Source organism: Piliocolobus tephrosceles, chromosome 1 (genome assembly GCF_002776525.5).
Source record: "Piliocolobus tephrosceles isolate RC106 chromosome 1, ASM277652v3, whole genome shotgun sequence".
Classification (NCBI taxonomy): Eukaryota; Metazoa; Chordata; class Mammalia; order Primates; family Cercopithecidae; genus Piliocolobus; species Piliocolobus tephrosceles.
The window spans coordinates 88,857,510-88,874,569 of NC_045434.1; the positions used below are offsets into that span (position 1 = coordinate 88,857,510).

The 17,060-nt window shown below is 44.4% G+C and overlaps 1 protein-coding gene across 14 annotated transcripts in view; it reads left to right on the top strand.

The window, feature by feature from the left end:
• Positions 1 to 17,060, top strand: part of PIP5K1A (phosphatidylinositol-4-phosphate 5-kinase type 1 alpha) — a 50,575-nt gene that overhangs the window by 14,666 nt on the left and 18,849 nt on the right. The window contains exons 2-5 of one of the 14 annotated variants that reach the window (XM_023213674.3): positions 2,401 to 2,439; positions 10,469 to 10,503; positions 10,595 to 10,630; positions 13,281 to 13,361. In XM_023213674.3, coding sequence (XP_023069442.1) covers positions 2,401 to 2,439; positions 10,469 to 10,503; positions 10,595 to 10,630; positions 13,281 to 13,361 — 191 coding nt within the window. Of the gene's footprint in view, positions 1 to 1,899; positions 1,937 to 2,053; positions 2,087 to 2,400; positions 2,440 to 10,230; positions 10,268 to 10,468; positions 10,504 to 10,594; positions 10,631 to 13,280; positions 13,362 to 17,060 lie in introns of those variants that run through there. The other 13 variants (XM_023213675.3, XM_023213684.3, XM_023213676.3 and 10 more) reach the window with 13 other exon arrangements.

Consider the following 17,060-nt stretch of genomic DNA (forward strand, 5'->3'; position numbering starts at 1 on the left):
GAGAATCTCTTATATGTGCTGATACAGGTATGTTTCAGGTTGTATAGGCATCTGAAAGTAATGTGTAGTTGAGAAAGAGGGTATGAGAACAATAAGACTTATTTTTAGCTTAGAATCATTAGCAACATTTCTGGCATTTTCTTTTCATATTTTTTCTTGTTCCTTATCTTTACAATAGCATAACATGATTGTAATGAGCTTGAGTTAATGTATGTGTGGGGAGTGTGGTGGTTTGTATGTGTGGGTCTGTTGAGTAGTGGTTTACTGGGAAAAATGGGTTATTAAGCAAAGAAAATGATAGTAAAGCCATTCCTCTTCTTTAATTGTTAAATTATGTAATATATACATTAAAATATTTGTGTAGTTTATATAGGTAAGGAAAAATATAAATTTAAAGTTATAAAATAAGCCTATTTCCACTATCAGGAAATGGTCATCTTTTAACATTTTGGTATGTAATCTTGTGCACCTTTTCTGTGTGTATAAATACATGTGAATTTGTAGATAAATGTTTTATAAAAACTTGTATTATGCTATATAATTTTTTTCTGCTCAATATATTGACATCCATAAATATATGTAAAAATAATGGTTATATAGTGTTCCATTTTATGACTGCACCATGATATATATTATGTTCCCTATTGTTCATTTAGATTCTTTGCAATAATGGAATCTGTGCAATTCTAGTTATATATACACTGCTCTAATCCTTGTATATCCTTGTATATACATCTTTGTTGGCTTCACTAATTACTTAGGATAACTTGGTACTTCTTGGTCAGATTGTCCATAATGATTTTTTTTTTTTTTTTTTTTTGAGACGGAGTCTGGCTCTGTTGCCCAGGCTGGAGTGCAGTGGCTGGATCTCCGCTCACTGCAAGCTCCGCCTCCTGGGTTCACGCCATTCTCCTGCCTCCGCCTCCGGAGTAGCTGGGACTACAGGCCCCCGCCACCTCGCCCGGCTAGTTTTTTGTATTTTTTTAGTAGAGAGAGGGTTTCACCGTGTTAGCCCGGATGGTCTCGATCTCCTGACCTCGTGATCCGCCCGTCTCGGCCTCCCAAAGTGCTGGGATTACAGGCTTGAGCCACCGCGCCCGGCCAGATTGTCCATAATGATTTTTAAGGCTTTTTGCTTTGTTTTTTTTTTTTTTTGGGACAGTGTTTCACTGTGTCGCTCAGGCTAGAGTGCAGTGATCGCATCTCGGCTCACTGCAGTCTCTGCCACTCAGGATCAAGCGATTCTCGTGCCTCACCATCCCTGGTAGCTGGGATTACAGGTGCTTGCCACCAGACCCAGCTAATTTTTGTATTTTTAGTAGAGATGGGGTTTTGCTGTGTTGGTCAGGCTGGTCTTGAACTCCTGACCTCAAGTGATCCACCTGCCTCAGCCTCCCAAAGTGCTGGGATTACAGGTGTGAGTCACTGCACTCTGCCGACTTTTTGCAAGTTAGTACCAAATTGCCCTCAAGGAGCGGAAGACCCTCAAAACAAAATCTACCTTGTGACTCTTGCCCAGGCTGGAGCGCAATGGTGTGATCTCAGCTCACTGCAACCTCTGCCTCCTGGGCGCTGAAGCCGTCATCCCACCTCAGCCTTCTGAGTAGCGCCACCACACCTGGCTAAATTTTTGTATTTTTAGTGGAGACCAGTTTTTGCCATGTAGCCCAGGCTGGTCTCGAACTTCTGGCCTCAAGTGATCCGCCTGATTTAGCCTCCCAAAGTACTGGGATTACAGACATGAACCACCATGCCCAGCCTGTGCATTCTTTTTCTTTTTCTTTTTTCCTGATACGGAGTTTTGCTCTTGTTGCCCAGGCTGGAGTGCAATGGCGCGATCTCGGCTCACTGTAACCTCTGCCTCCCACGTTCAAGTGCTTCTCCTGCCTCAGCCTCCTGAGAAGCTGGGATTACAGGTGCTTGCCATCGTGCCCGGGTAATTTTTGTATTTTTAGTAGAGACGGGTTTTCACCATGTTGACCAGGAGGCTGGTCTTGTGAACTCTTGACCTCAGGTGATCTCCTTGCCTCCCAAAGTGCTGGGATTACAGGTGTGAGCCACTGCGCCCGGCATTCTTTTTTAAAAGGTAAGAGTCTGGCTGCAGAGGAACCTTACACCTGAAATGTTTTGCTGTCTGAATTCACTCCAGAGTGAAGTGACTTGAAGTACAAGTTTTGTGACTACTGCTAGAATTTCTGTGTCAGAGGCTTCTCCTGCCGTTTTTTGAACATTTTCCTAGAATTACAAAAAAATCATTCCACATTTCACAGTATGTTGCTAGGAATCTGACCAGGTCCAGTTCATAATTTTAAACTTTAGAGTTTTAAAAACATGTATGCTTATGCTTTAAGCAAATAGAACCCCAGGAGTAAGTGATAACTTTCTGTTTTTCCTCATTAGGTTTCAACTTTCTGTGCTGTGGGGTCAGCCGTAAGAGAGGTAGATTTGATGTGTATCTGTGCTAAAGAAGCATGAGCTCCTTACAGTAACTAGCAGCCAACTCCTCTTCCCCTAACATTTGCAGACTTCTTGGAGTGGTAGTTCATGGTCTTCTAAGAAGGCTGTGGATACCTTACAAGCATTATTTGACTCTAGCTCCCATATCTCACTGCCCTCTCCAAAAAAGATGTTATCCTCACCTGGAAGTATCTTTTCTTAGAATTCTTCAGTATATTATGAATCAGTGACTACTTTTTCTCTCCCTTGAATTTTTCCTGTAACTTCATGTTCATTTCCTTTTGTTTCAGTAAACCTGTCTCAACTCTTTTCCTTTTCTCTTTCTTTTGTACCTCTCATTTCCCCTGACCATTCCTGTCCTGTAGATGGTATTTCATAATTCACAGTGATAATAATTGCTAGAATTTATAGGCACTTATTGTAGATTAAGTAGAGCATTTATTATAGATTAAGTCTATATGTAACTTGTTTAATTCTCATAACAACCTTATGAGGTACATGTTGTTTCTTCCACATTTTATAGATAAGGTAGCCAGTCTGCTCTAGAGAAATTTTAACCAACCTACCCAAGGTTACCTACTTAGTAAATGTTTTTTTTTTTTTGAGACAACGTTTTGCTCCATCACCCGGGCTAGAGTGCAGTGCTGTGATCTCAGCTTACTGCGACCTCTGCCTCCTGGGTTCAAGCAATTCTTGTGCCTTAACTTCCAGAGTAGCTGTGACTACAGGTGAGTGCCACCATGCCCAGCTAATTTTTGTATTTTTGGTAGAGACGGGAATTTCTCCATGTTGGCCAGGCTGGTCTTGAACTCTTGGCCTCAAGCAACTCACCCACTAGGCCTCCCAAAGTGCTGGGATTACAGGCTTGAACCGTTGTGCGCAGCTGTAAATGTTAAATCTAGTATTCAAACCTAGCAAACCTAGGTGTTCTGATTTCTTCTTTTTGTTTCTTCTTCTTCTTTTTTTTTTTTTTCTGTTTGTTTTGTTTTCCCTGGGATATAGATTTTCAGGTGTTCTGATTTCAGAGCCTGCATTCCTACCCACTGTGCTGCTGCTCCCCTCACTAATTTGAAAGTCTGTGTGTGAACTAACTTTACTTAAAACCGGGTTAAGTATATGTTGTTACTGTCTGAACCAAGAGTCCTTGGGTTGAAGGAGAGGGTAGTACAGAAGGGAACTTCTCCTTCTGACTTTAGCCTTCCTAAATCAACAAAATTCTGAGCTCCTTTGTGTACAGTAGGTGGAATTATTGTTCATTCTTTCAGAAGCATTTTTATTTTATTAATATACTAATTTATTTATGTATTTTGAGACAGGGTCTTATTCTGTCACCCAAGCAAGAGTGCAGTGGCACAATCATAGCTCACTGCAGCCTTGACCTCCCAGGCCCAAGCCATCTTCCCACCTCAACCTCGCAAGTAGCTGGGGCTACAGATGTTTACCACCATGTCCAGCTAATTATCTTTTCTTTCTCTTTTTCTTCTTCTTCTTTTTTTTTTTTTTTTTGAGATGGAGTCTTGCTCTGTTGCCCAGGCTGGAGTGCAGTGTCATGATCTTAGCTCACTGCAACCTCCACCTCCTGGATTCAAGTGATTCTCCTGCCCCAGACTTGCAAGTAGCTGGGATTACAGACACATGCCACCACGTCTGGCTAATTTTTGTATTTCTTTATAGAGATGAGGTTTCAGCATGTTGGCCAGGCTGGTCTTCAATTCTTGGCCTCAGGTGATCCACTGCCCACTTTGGCCTCCCCAAGTGGTGGGATTACAGGCATAAGCCACCGCGCCTGGCAGTGTTAAAATTGTTAATGTCTTGTTACACAGTCAAAAAGGTATTTTCTATGCTACCGAGGACGTTAACATCTATAAAACTGTGAAACTGCACTTTCAAGTATCAGACTCAAAAGTTTCTGCTCCTCTAGAATACTGGCATTGCCTAATTCAGAACAAAGGTAATCTCACTGAAAGAAAGGTACTTTCATATTCTTTTTGCAAATGATGTTGATGAATGTTGCTAGAGGAACAGTGTTAATTTCCTTGAGAGGACCTGAAGGAGGACAACTATACTCTTAATCCTATCAGTGAAAATGAAACATTTCCTTGTCTCAAGGAAAAGGAAGGGGTACCTTGAGGGAAGAATATATGTGTTCATGTTGTCCATTAGCAAATCTGAGATTTATTTAGTTTGTTAGAGCATTCTAGTTCCATTGGTGCTTTATTGTTCCAGCCGCTTTCTAGGCGGCCAGGAAATTAAAAACCAAAGATGAGGCCGGGCTCAGTGGCTCACACCTGTAATCCCAGCACTTTGGGAGGTCAAGGCGGGTGGATCACAAGGTCAAGAGATCTAGATCATTCTGGCCAACATGGTGAAATCCCGTCTCGACTGAAAATACAAAAATTAGCTGGGCGTGGTGGTGCGCACCTGTAGTCCCAGCTACTTGTAAGGCTGAGGCAGGAGAATCGCTTGAACCTGGGAGGTGGAGGTCACAGTGAGCTGAGATCGTGCTGCTGCACTCCAGCCTGGCACCAGAGTGAGACTCTAACAAAAAAAAAAAAGCCAAAGATGATTCAGAAGAAAGTTTTGAATTAGGGATCATGAATGTGGGTTCTAGTTTTGGCTCTTATCACTGCCTATGCTTTGATTTTGAGGCCATTCCTTAACCTCTTCCTCTGTGTTTTTATAATGAAAGGGATTAGGCTAAAAGTTAGACTAACAATCTCTTTCTGAATGATTTTGTTCTAATATAAGTAGTTACTGACTTGTAATAAGTGGTTTTAGCTTGAAAATTGGAAAGTAGGCTAGGCACAATGGCTCAAGCCTGTAATCCCAGCACTTTGGGAGGCTGAGGTGGGCAGATCACTTGAGGTCAGGAGTTCGAGACCAGCCTGGCCAACATGGCAAAACCCTGTCTCTACTAAAAATACAAAAATTAGCCGGGTGTGGTGGTGCACACCTGTAATCCCAGCTACTTGGGAGGCCGAGACAGCAGAATCACTTGAGCCCAGGAGGCAGAGGTTTCAGTGAGCTGAGATCACACCAATGCACTCCAGCCTGGATGACAGAGCAAGACTCTCATTTCAAAAAAAAAAAAGAAGGGCTGAGTGCAGTGGCTCACACCTGTAATCCCAGCATTTTGGGAGGCTGAGGCGGGCAGATCACTTGCAGTCAGGAGTTCAAGACCAGCCTGACCGACATGGTGAAACCCCATCTCTACAAAAAATACCAAAAAAATTAGCCGGGCATTGTGGTACATGCCTGTAATCCCAGCTACTCGGGAGGCTGAGGCAGGAGAATCGCTTGAATCTGGGACGCGGAGGTTGTGGTGAGCTGAGATTGCACCATTGCACTCCAGTCTGGGCGACAAGAGTGAAACTCTATCTTAAAAAAAAAAAGAAACAAAATTGGAAAGTAGGCCTTGTGTCGTGGCTCATGCTTCTAATCCCAGTACTTTGGGAGGCTGAGGTGGGAGGATCGCTTGAGCCCAGGCATTCAAGACCAGCTTGGGCAACATAGCTGAACCCTGTCTTTACATATTCTTTCCTTTTTTTCTTTTTGCCCGAGATGGGGGTCTCCCTATGTTGCCCAGGCTGGTCTCAAACCCCTGGGCTCAATTTAATCCGCCCATCTTGGCCTCCCAAAGTACTGGGATTATAGATGTGAGCCACTGTGCTCCATGCCTGTCTCTGTTTTTATTTATTTTGTTTTTTGAGACAGAGTGTCGCTCTGTTGCCCAGGCTGGAATGCAGTTGCACGATCTCTGCTGATTGCGAGCTCTGCCTCCCAGGTTCAAGCGATTCTCCTGCCTCAGCCTCCTGAGTAACTAGAATTACAGGTGGGTGTCATCACACCCGGCTACTTTCTTGTATTTTTAGTAGAGAACGGGTTACACCTTGCTAGCCAGGATGATCTCGATCTCCTGACCCTGTTATCTGCCCGCCTTGGCCTTCCCAAGTGCTGGGATTACAGGCATGAGCCACCGTGCCTGGCTTGACTGTCTCTTTAAAAAAAGTCAGATCAAGAAGTTTGATTATCCAGACTTGTTTTATTTTCTTCTGTGGTATTTTTTTCCTTTACTTACATTATAAAATCATCAGATGCACGTGAAGTAAGAGAGAATAGTGTAATGAACTTCCATGTACTTATCACCTAGGTTTTTTTTTTTTTTTTTTTAAGACAGGGTTTTGCTCTTTTGTCCAGACGGGAGTGTGATGGTGTGATGTGATCTCGGCTTACTGCAACCTCCGTTCCCTGGGTTCAAGCGATTCTCCTGCCTCAGCCTCCAAGTATTTGGGATTACAGGCGCCCGCCACCTTGCCCAGCCAATTTTTTTGTGTGTTTAGTAGAGATGGGGTTTCACCATGTTGGTGATTCTGGTCTCGAGCTCCTGACCTCAGGTAATCCACCTGCCTCGGCCTTCCAAAGTGCTGGGATTACAGGCGTGAGCCACTGTGCCCGGCCTATCACCTAACTTTGATAGCAGCATTTTGCCAATCTTCTTGCATCTATACTTCATTTTTCTACCTCTACCTCCCTGGAATATTTTAAAGCAAGCCCAGTCCTCATGGGATTTCATTCCTAAATACTTCAGAACGTATTAATACACTTACGGAATCTTTTAGAGGTGAGGATGGGAGCGTATAATGTAACTACAATAGTAGTGTCGCATCTATAAAATTAATATTTAACTTTTCTTCTCAAGGCTCTTTTCTCAGAAATGTCTTTTTACGGTTTACTTTTTTCTAATCAGCACTCAAACAGGTTTCGCACATTATATTTGGTTATTTCTCTCTGAAATCCTTAATTAAAATAGTTTCCAAACCCTGTAGTATTTTTTGAGGGACAAATGAGATGTATTTGTAAGTTTCCAAAGTGTTTATACAAACATAAGTTGTTCGGTCATAGGAGAGAAATAACGTTTCTAAAAATATATCAGCATTGCAGTTTAGTGTTAATAGTCAGCATTAAAGAGAAATGAGAGAATGTGGAGATGCCTGAGTGATGGAGAAAAAAGCAGGAATAATTTGGCATTGAACCGAGGCTGATATATATTAAAATTGAGCCAGTGTGGAGAAGCTGGCCTAGGACCTTCTCTGTAGCATTTATAGCCAAGCTATCAGCATTTATAGCCAAGCTATCACCTATATACCCACCCTTGGGTAATAGGTTCTCCTCTCTTACAGTACATGCCACACTTCCACACACCAAGTGTGTACTGATGATAATAAAGACATTCAAATAATGCCCTTCGAGAGTTTTGCCTTAGATCGGGGGATGCAGGTCTCAAGATTCTCAGACAAAATATTTTCTTCTAGGGAAGAATAAACTTTAATGCTGTCTCCCTACCCAAAATGATAATGATATATATAAATCATGTATGGATTACAAAATGATAATGTATACCTACAGTATTTTTCACAAAGACACTAGAAAACATTTTCTGTTGAACAGTATTCTGGTTTTATCCATACGGATGAATCTCATTCTCTTTAAAAATTGTCTGGCTAACAGCCAGGTGCAGTGGTGCAGGCTGATAGTCCCAGCGACTCAGGAGGCTGAGGTGGGAGGATCACTTGAATCCAGGAGTTTGAGACCAGCCTGGACAACATAGTGAGACCTCCTATCTACAAAAAAGAATAATAGCAAAAAAAGCGAAATCAGCTGGGCATGGTGGTATACACCTGTAGTCCCAACTACTCAGGTGGCTGAGGTGGGAGCATCACTTGAGCCTGGAAGGTAGGGGCTGCAGTGAGCAGAGAGATTGCACCACTCTACTCCAGCCAGGGTGACATTGTGAGACCGTGTCTCAAAGGAAAAAAAAAACTTTTTATATATATGTGTATATATATGTTTTTTTTTTTTCCTTTTTTTGGATATAAAATAGGTATGATATTTTTCTCTTCTGTTCCTTGGTAGGTTGGATCTCTGATGTGTGCCACAGGGGCAAAACTTTAGGCAAGGAAGAGAGTAGTAGGTCTTGTGTCCTGATTCTGCTCCTCTCTTTGTCACTTGGTCTGAGTATTATTACTTAGACTCTGATAGCATCATCATTCTGCATGCTCTTGGAATTAGTCCCAGTTTTGCAGTCGCAGATAGCTAAGCAGTTGGCACCAAAATTCCATGGAGCGACATCTTCTTATCTTTATTCTAGGTACTTTGCAAGAGTGTAGCAGCCCTAGAGCTACATGTTTGTGTGATAAAACTAGGAAAGGTAGCAAGGTAGAACTTTTTAGGGAGTAAGAAAGCTTCAAAGCCACTCTACATTGAAATTACTTATCTGCTTTTTTTCCCTTGTTTAACTTTATTCAGTGACTTTTTGCATACAGAGGAGCTTACTTTCTGGGTGGTAACTACCAGACTAGAAGCAGATGCTGGCTATTGGTTCTGCCTGGTCTCTTCTAAACCCTTTCCTCTGGGTTAAAAGAGGAGAGGATAGGCCAGGCGCTGACCAAAGAGTCTAGAATCAGCATTTTTATTCTCAACTGAAAGCATGCAGAGTACCTCACTGAGAATCAGATTCCATAGTTGCTAGTGTGCACAAGCATGTGGGTATGTTGGGGGATGGGGCAGCTGAGGGTTTTGGCAGGAACCGTGATCTTTGAGATGATGATTAGAATTTCATGAAGGTCTACGTAAATTGAAAATTAAACCTTGCTGTGAGCCTAACTTTGCTTTTGTGGGCACGGTGGCTGACGCCTGTAATCCCAGCACTTTGGGAGGCCAAGGCAGGTGGATCATGAGGTCAGGAGTTCAAGACCAGCCTGGCCAAGTTGGTGAAACCCTATCTCTTCTAAAAAATACAAAAATTGGCCATGCGCAGTGACTCACACCTGTAATCCCAACACTTTGGGAGGCCGAGGTGGGTGGATCACCAGAGGTGAGGAGTTCGAGACCAGCCTGGCCAATGTGGTGAAACCCCATCTCTGCTAAAATACAAAAATCAGCCAGGCGTGTGATGGGCACCTGTAATCCCACCTACTCATGAGGTTGAGGCAGGAGAATCGCTTCAACCCGGGAGAAGGAGGTTGCAGTGAGCCAAGATCGCACCATTGCACTCCAGCCTGGGTGAGGAGCAAAACTCTGTCTCAAAAAGAAAAAAAAAGGCCCGGTGTGGTGGCTCACGCCTGTAATCCTAGCACTTTGGGAGGCTGTGGCAGGCGGATCACGAGGTCAGCAGATCGAGACCATCCTGGCTAACGCGGTGAAACCCCATCTCTACTAAAAATACAAAAAATTAGCCAGACGTGATGGCACACGCCTGTAATCCCAGCTACTCAGGAGGTTGAGGCAGGAGAATCACTTGAACCCAGGAGGTGGAGGTCACAGTGAGCCGAGATCGTGCCATTGAACTCCAACCTGGGCAACAGAGCGAGACTCTGTCTCAAACAAACAAACAAAAACGGGCGGCAGAGCAAGACTCCATCTAAAAAATAAAAATAAAAAAAAAGGGACAGGTGTGGTGGCTCATGCTTGTAATCCTAGCACTTTGGGAGGCTGAGGTGGATGGATCACTTGAGGTCAGGAGGTTGAGACCAGCCCAGCCAACATGGTGAAACCCCACCTCTACTAAAAACACAAAAATTAGCTGGATGTGGTGGGAGGCACCTGTAATCCCAGCTACTTGGGAGGCTGAGGCAGGAGAATCACTTGCAGCGAGCTGAGGTCATGCCACTACACTCCAGCTTGGGCGATAGAGTGAGACTCCATCTCAAAGAAAAAAAAGAGAAAAAAAAAGTGACATTTCCCAGAGGAAATATGAATATTTGAGTAAGAAAGAGGGCTAGAATAAAAATGGAATATGCACAAGGCCTATGTGAGTATGGAGAAGGAGAGAGGGACATATAAAATTGCTATCCAAAAGGATCTGATATCACTGAGCAAGAGGCAGGAGTTTATACTCATGTTTAGTTTGACTCCAACTCTGATGCCTTCAGTGTGCTTGATAGAGATGTGAGTGTGTGATACACTCTCATGATGGTGTGTGTGTGTGTGTTTTTTTTTTTTTTTCTTCTAGCAGCATCTGGAATCAAGAGACCTGTGGCACCTGAGGTGAGTTTCATATTGATACAATGGTTACTAAAACTTTAATTCTGAGATAGAAGGGACCTGTTTATGACATTTTTATTTTTTATCTACTTAGGTCTTGGAAGCTAAACAGGATTTTTACCCCTCATTGGTAGGCTAGAAATTATGCAACTCAACTTTATTGTAGTTTATTTTAAATATTAACAATATCTCACATTTATTGAGCATTTTTAATGTACTAAATGCAACGTGTACCAAAAAGTAAATACGGTACCTTAGTGCCCTTTAAGATATTCTTATTTAATCCTGCAAACAACTACAGTGAGGCAAATACTGTTACCTGTTTTACAGATGAAGAAAGTGAGGATTACGTAGTTATTAAGTGGGATTAGTAAAGCTGGGATTCAAACCCAGGCAGTCTGACACTAAAGCTCACTTTCTTAGTTTTGCTGTTATGGCCTCCTGATTGCATACCTTCGATGAATATGAAGAACTTCTTTGAGCTATGCAGAAACTATTGGTTTCCCAAGTTTTTCTTTTTTGTCCAGAATATCGTCAATTTGCTCAACTTTCTTTCCATGGAGTATTTCCTAACCCTCTTCTCACTTTTTGCCTCTCCCCTGGGTTTTGTGAAATGGGCCTCAGAATGCAGGCCCTTTTGACCTGGGACTTGAAGCTTTCTCTCAGAACATCTGTCAGGTGATATACTGAGAGTTTTCTGGTACTAAGGGCCTTGGCTGAAGGAATAGAACCTGAATATCACGTCTTAAGATTGGGACATCCAGCCAGTCACGGTAGTTACAGGTAGCTCATGCTTGTAATCCTAACACTTGGGGAGGCTGACGTGGGAGGATTGCTTGAGGCCAGGAGATTGAGACAGGCCTTTGCAACATAGTGAGACTCTGGTTCTACAAAAAATAAAACATTAGCCAGGTGCACACCATAGTCCCAGCTACTTGGGATTGCTTGAGCCCAGGAGGTTGAGGCTACAGTGAGCCATTATCACACCACTGCCCTCTAGCCTGGGTGACAGAGACAAGACCCTGTCTCGAAAAAACCTGTGACATCCTGTTTCCACTAGTCTCTCAGCCTTCTGGCTTATTAACTTAATGCGTATTGATATCATGAAGAGGAATTTCGTGTCTGTTGCGCTGGCATCTTGGCTTTTAGGGATAACGTTCTAGCTTTCTAGACTGCTGTACTGGTTTACTCCTCTCTTTCTTGCCTGTTTTTTTTTTTTTTTTTTTGGGTTGGAGTCTTGCTCTGTTGCCCAGTGTGGAGTACAGTGGCTAGGCTCGGTCTTGGCTTACTGTGTCCTTCACCTCCCAGGTTTAGGCAATTCTCATGCCTCAGCCTCCCAAGCAGCTGGGATTACAAGTGCACGCTACCATGCTCGCTTAATTTTTGTATTTTTAGTAGAGACAGGGTTTCACCCTGTTGACCAGGCTGGTTTTGAACTCCTGACCTCAGGTGATCCCACCTGCCTTGGCCTCCCAATGTGCTGTGAGCCACTGCACCTGGCCTCTTTTCTTTTCTTTTTTTTTTTGTTGAGACAGAGTCAAACCCTGTTTCCCAGGCTGGAGTGCAGTGGTGTGATCTTGACTCACTGCAACCTCTGCCTCCTGGATTCAAGTGATTCTCCCGCCTCAGCCTCCTGAGTAGCTGGGATTACAGACGCATGCCACCACGTCAGGCAAATTTTTTGTATTTTAGTTGAAGATTCACCACGTTACCCAGTCTGGTCTCAAACTGCTAGGTTGAAATGATCCTCCCCACTTGGCCTTCTGAGTAGCTGAGATTACAGTACCCAGCTATGTTTCTTTCCTTTTTCTTTTTTTTGAGAGAGTCTCGCTCTGTCACTAAGGCTGGAGTGCAGTGGTGCAATCTCACTGCAACCTCCCCCTCCCAGTTTCAAGCAATTCTCTGTCTCACCCTCTCACCCAATTCTCTGTCTCACCGCCCACTACCGTGCCTGGGTAATTTTTGTGTTTTTAGTAGAGACAGGGGTTTCACCATCTTGGCCAGGCTGATCTTGAGAACTCCTGACCTCGTGATCCACCCGCCTCAGCCTCCCAAAGTGCTAGGATTACAGGCGTGAGCCACCGCGCCCGGCCATCACCCGGCTATGTTTCTGCTAGTATTTAAATATACTCACCTTTGGTTGGGTGCAGTGGCTCACACCTGTGCAGAGTCTCAAAAAAATAAAGACTAAAAATATTCACTTTTATTTTCTGTGTCTTCTGAGGACCAAAGGGAAAATATGTGTCCTTTGGAGTTTTCTTCTGTGGTATTTTAGCCACTTAATTCATTGGGAACCAACATTATAGCTGTATATTTGTGTGGGATAGATCTTCTGAAGGTTTTGTAAAATGTTTTTAATCGGCCGGGCGCGGTGGCTCAAGCCTGTAATCCCAGCACTTTGGGAGGCCGAGACGAGCGGATCATGAGGTCAGGAGATCGAGACCATCCTGGCTAACACGGTGAAACCCCGTCTCTACTAAAAAAAAAAATACAAAAAACTAGCCGGGCAAGGTGGCGGGCGCCTGTAGTCCCAGCTACTCGGGAGGCTGGGGCAGGAGAATGGCGTAAACCTGGGAGGCGGAGCTTGCAGTGAGCTGAGATCTGGCCACTGCACTCCAGCCTGGGCGACAGAGCGAGACTCCATCTCAAAAAAAAAAAAAAAAAAAAATGTTTTTAATCTAGAAAGAGTATATTGTTTCAGTTTATTTTGATGCATCATTGTGGTAGCTATTTGGTATCTTACATGGGAATTTGTATTATAATCTTGACTCTTCTTCTAGGTGCCTTATGCCTCTGGCATGCCCATCAAGAAAATAGGTCATCGAAGTGTTGATTCCTCAGGAGAGACAACATACAAAAAGGTGTGTCTGGATGGAACCTTCTCATCTTACTCCAGGAGCTCAGCAGCTTACTCTGGGAAATCAGTCTCCTTGAAATTACTCTCTACATACTGACTGTCCTGTTTCTTGGTATCCTAAGCTTTTGCGTATAATACAGCTTAGACTTTAGAATTTATTTCTCAAAGGGTAAATTGCCTCCTTTTTGTATATGAATGTTTAAATAAGAATTTTTTTGGCTGGGCACGGTGCCCCAGGCCTGTAATCCCAGCACTTTGGGAACCCGAGGCAGGCAGATCATTTTAGGCCAGGAGTTCAAGACCAGCTTGGCCAACATGATGAAACTCTGTCTCTACTAAAAATACAAACATTAGCCGGGTGGCATACGCTTGTGGTCCCAGCTATTCGGGATGTTGAAGCAGGAGAATCGCTTGAACCTGGGAGGTGGAGGTTGCAGTGAGGTCAGATTGTGCCACTGCACTCCAGTCTTGGTGACAGAACGAGACTCCATCTAAAAAAAAAAAAAAAAAGAATTTTTTAGTGAACAAATCTGGCTTTGGTTGCTATTTTACTGAGCTGAAGAAACTGGGTTTCCCTGTTAGGTATAAATATGTAAGAAGCACATGAAAAGCATTCTTATCTTACCATAGGGAGCCATGTCTCTCGCAATCTTTCTGTCCTTTTCTCTATTGCTGGATATATATCAATAGAGGGCCAGGTCCCAGCCCAGCCTGTTTATATAAATATAGGCAATAGGTCAGATTTCTTTTCCTCTTTAATTTTTTTTAGAGCCAGGGTGTCAATCTGTCACCCAGGCTGGATTGCAGTGGCATGATCATAGGCAGGTAGCAGGAGGCTACTGTAACCTCCGACTCCTGGGCTCAAGTGATCTTCCTGTCTCAACCTCCTGAGTAGCTGGGACTACAGGTGCACACCACTGCATGTGGCTAATAAAAAATTAGTTTTATGAGATGATCTCACTGTGTCGCACACGCTGGTGTCAAACTCCTGCCCTCAAGCATTCCTCCTGCCTAAACCTTCCAAAGTGCTGGAGTCACAGGGGTGATTGACCGTGTCTCGCCCCCTTTTTTCCCCCACAAAGACAGTCATTTAGCTGGCGAATAGTACCTAGAACGTCTGCTTTTTTGAGCTCTGAATATCAAATGGACTGGAAAGGAGCAGTAATAGTGAAAAAGTGGAAAGTGAGCTGGTGAAGGGAAAACAGAAGCATCCTGGATCCTTGAGGGATCCAGATTCTTGAGTTCTGGACTAATTTGCAGATGGTTTAGGCTTCCTGGGGGAGAGTGTTCAGTTTCCCATTTAGCAACTGTAGTTTGTCTAATATGGGGTGTGAAGATTTCTTGGAGATATATTTCTGGTCTATGTAAATTTTGTGTTCGTTCTCTATTTCATTGTCCCAAGTAGCAGAGGTGAACTGACTCATTCTCAGTCAAGGACCTGACAGTCCCCAGAATGGGCTCTGAGGCTCATGCCAATTACTTTTACTGAGCTCTTCATTTAAAAATTTTAAGAAATGGGATCTTGCATTTGGGAGGCCGAGGCAGGTGGATCACCTGAGGTAAGGAGTCCAAGACCAACCTGACCAACATGGCGAAGCCCTGTCTCTACTAAAAATACAAAAATTAGCCGGGCACGGTGGTGGGCATCTGTAATCCCAGCTACTCGGGATGCTGAGACCTGAGAATAGCTTGAACCTGGGAGGTGGAGGTTGCAGTGAGCCAAGGTTGCGCCATTGTGCTCTAGCTTGGGCAACAGAGCGAGACTCTGTCTCAAAAAAAAAAAAAAGAGAAATGGGATCTTGCTCTGTTGCCCAGACTGGAATGCAGTGGGTGTGTTGATGGCTCACTGCAGCCTTGAACTCCTGGGCTCAAGCCATCCTCCTACCTTAGCCTCCAGAGTAACTGGGACTACAGGCCTCAGCCACCACATCTGGCTTATTTAGCTTTTTTATTTTATTTTGTTTTTTTTCTAGGGAGTTTTGCTCTTGCTGCCCAGGGTGGAGTGCAATGGCACTGTCTCCATTCACCACAACCTCCACCTTCTGGGTTCAAGTGATTCTCCTGCCTCAGCCTCCCAAGTAACTGGGATTACAGGCATGCGCCACCATGCCTGGCTAACTTTGTATTTTTAGTAGAGGTAGGGTTTCTCCATGTTGGTCAGGCTGGTCTTGAACTCCTGACCTCAAGTGATCTGCCTGTCTCAGCCTCCCAAAGTGCTGGGATTACAGGCGTGAGTCACAGCACTCGACCATTTAGCTCTTTTTTTTTTTTTTTGAGACGGAGTGTTGCTCTGTCGCCCAGGCTGGAGTGCAGTGGCACGATCTCGCCTCACTGCAAGCTCCACCTCCCGGGTCATGCCATTCTCCTGCCTCAGCCTCCCCAGCAGCTGGGAGTACAGGCGCCCGCCACCATGCCTGGTTAATTTTCTTTTGCATTTTAGTAGAGACGGGGTTTCACCGTGTTAGCCAGGATGGTCTTGATCTCCTGACCTCGTGATCCGCCTGTCTTGGCCTCCCAAAGTGCTGGGATTACAGGCGTGAGCCACTGCGCCCAGCCAGCTCTTTTTATATGTTGACTAGTGAAATAAAATGATGAGTTTCTCTTCTAACTGGGGAGGCAGACACTTAAAAACAATAGTAATAATTTATTTTCCTTTGACCTATTTGTACATTAAGAAAACTATTTGTAGCCTGGGCGCGGCGGCTCATGCCTGTAATCCCAGCACTTTGGGAGGCCGATGCAGGCAGATCACGAGGTCAGGAGATCAAGACCATCTTGGCTAAGATGGTGAAACCCTGTTGTTTGGACTAACGGAGGCAAGATGGCGCAGTTCCGGGTTCTTCACCGTCAACTTTCCTGCGCCCGGGAAAGACACAGGTCGACTGTGCAGGCGCAACCCGACCTCCGACGGAGAAAAACCGGAACCCGCCTAGCCGCACCTACCGCCCGGCCCCCGACCCGCCTATGTCCCTCCCACCCACTGCCCTCCCACTCCCAGGCCCAGGACATAAAAGCCGCTCCTGGCGGGCCCGCTGCGCTCACTTCCTCAGCCACCACTCCTGTGGGGACTGCAGGAACTCGGTCCGAGAGCTCCACCGGGCGACTCTTTCGGCCTCCTTTGCCGGAGGCCGACAGACCTCACCCTCCACACCTTCTTCCCTGAGGCTAGGTGACCAAAAAAATAAATTTACAGTTTTGCTCCTAGCTTTGCCTACTCGCTGGTCCTTTAATACTCGCTGTGGTAAGCCTGGAAAGCAAATCAGTTTCCTGGAAAGCAAATCACCTGTCTCTACTAAAAATACAAAATATTAGCCAGGCGTGATGGCAGGCGCCTGGTGTCCCAGCTACTCGGGAGGCTGGGGCAGGAGAATGGCGTCAACCTGGGAGGCGGAGCTTGCAGTGAGCCGAGATCACACCAGTGTACTCCAGACTGGGCGACAGACAAGACTCCGTCTCAAAAAAAAAAAAAAAAAACCAAAACTAGTTGTAATTTAATGCCCATTGAGGACCAAGTAGAAATATAAGTAATGTCTGGTGGAGGTTGGGGATAAGGTGCAAATAGAGCAAAGCTATCTAATCAAAGTTTCTGCGATGATTAAAATGTGCTGTATCTGTGCTATCCAATATGGTAGCTAAAAGCCACACTTGTAAGACTGAGGAAATGAAGTTTTAAATTTAAATTAACTTAAATTTAAATAGCCAT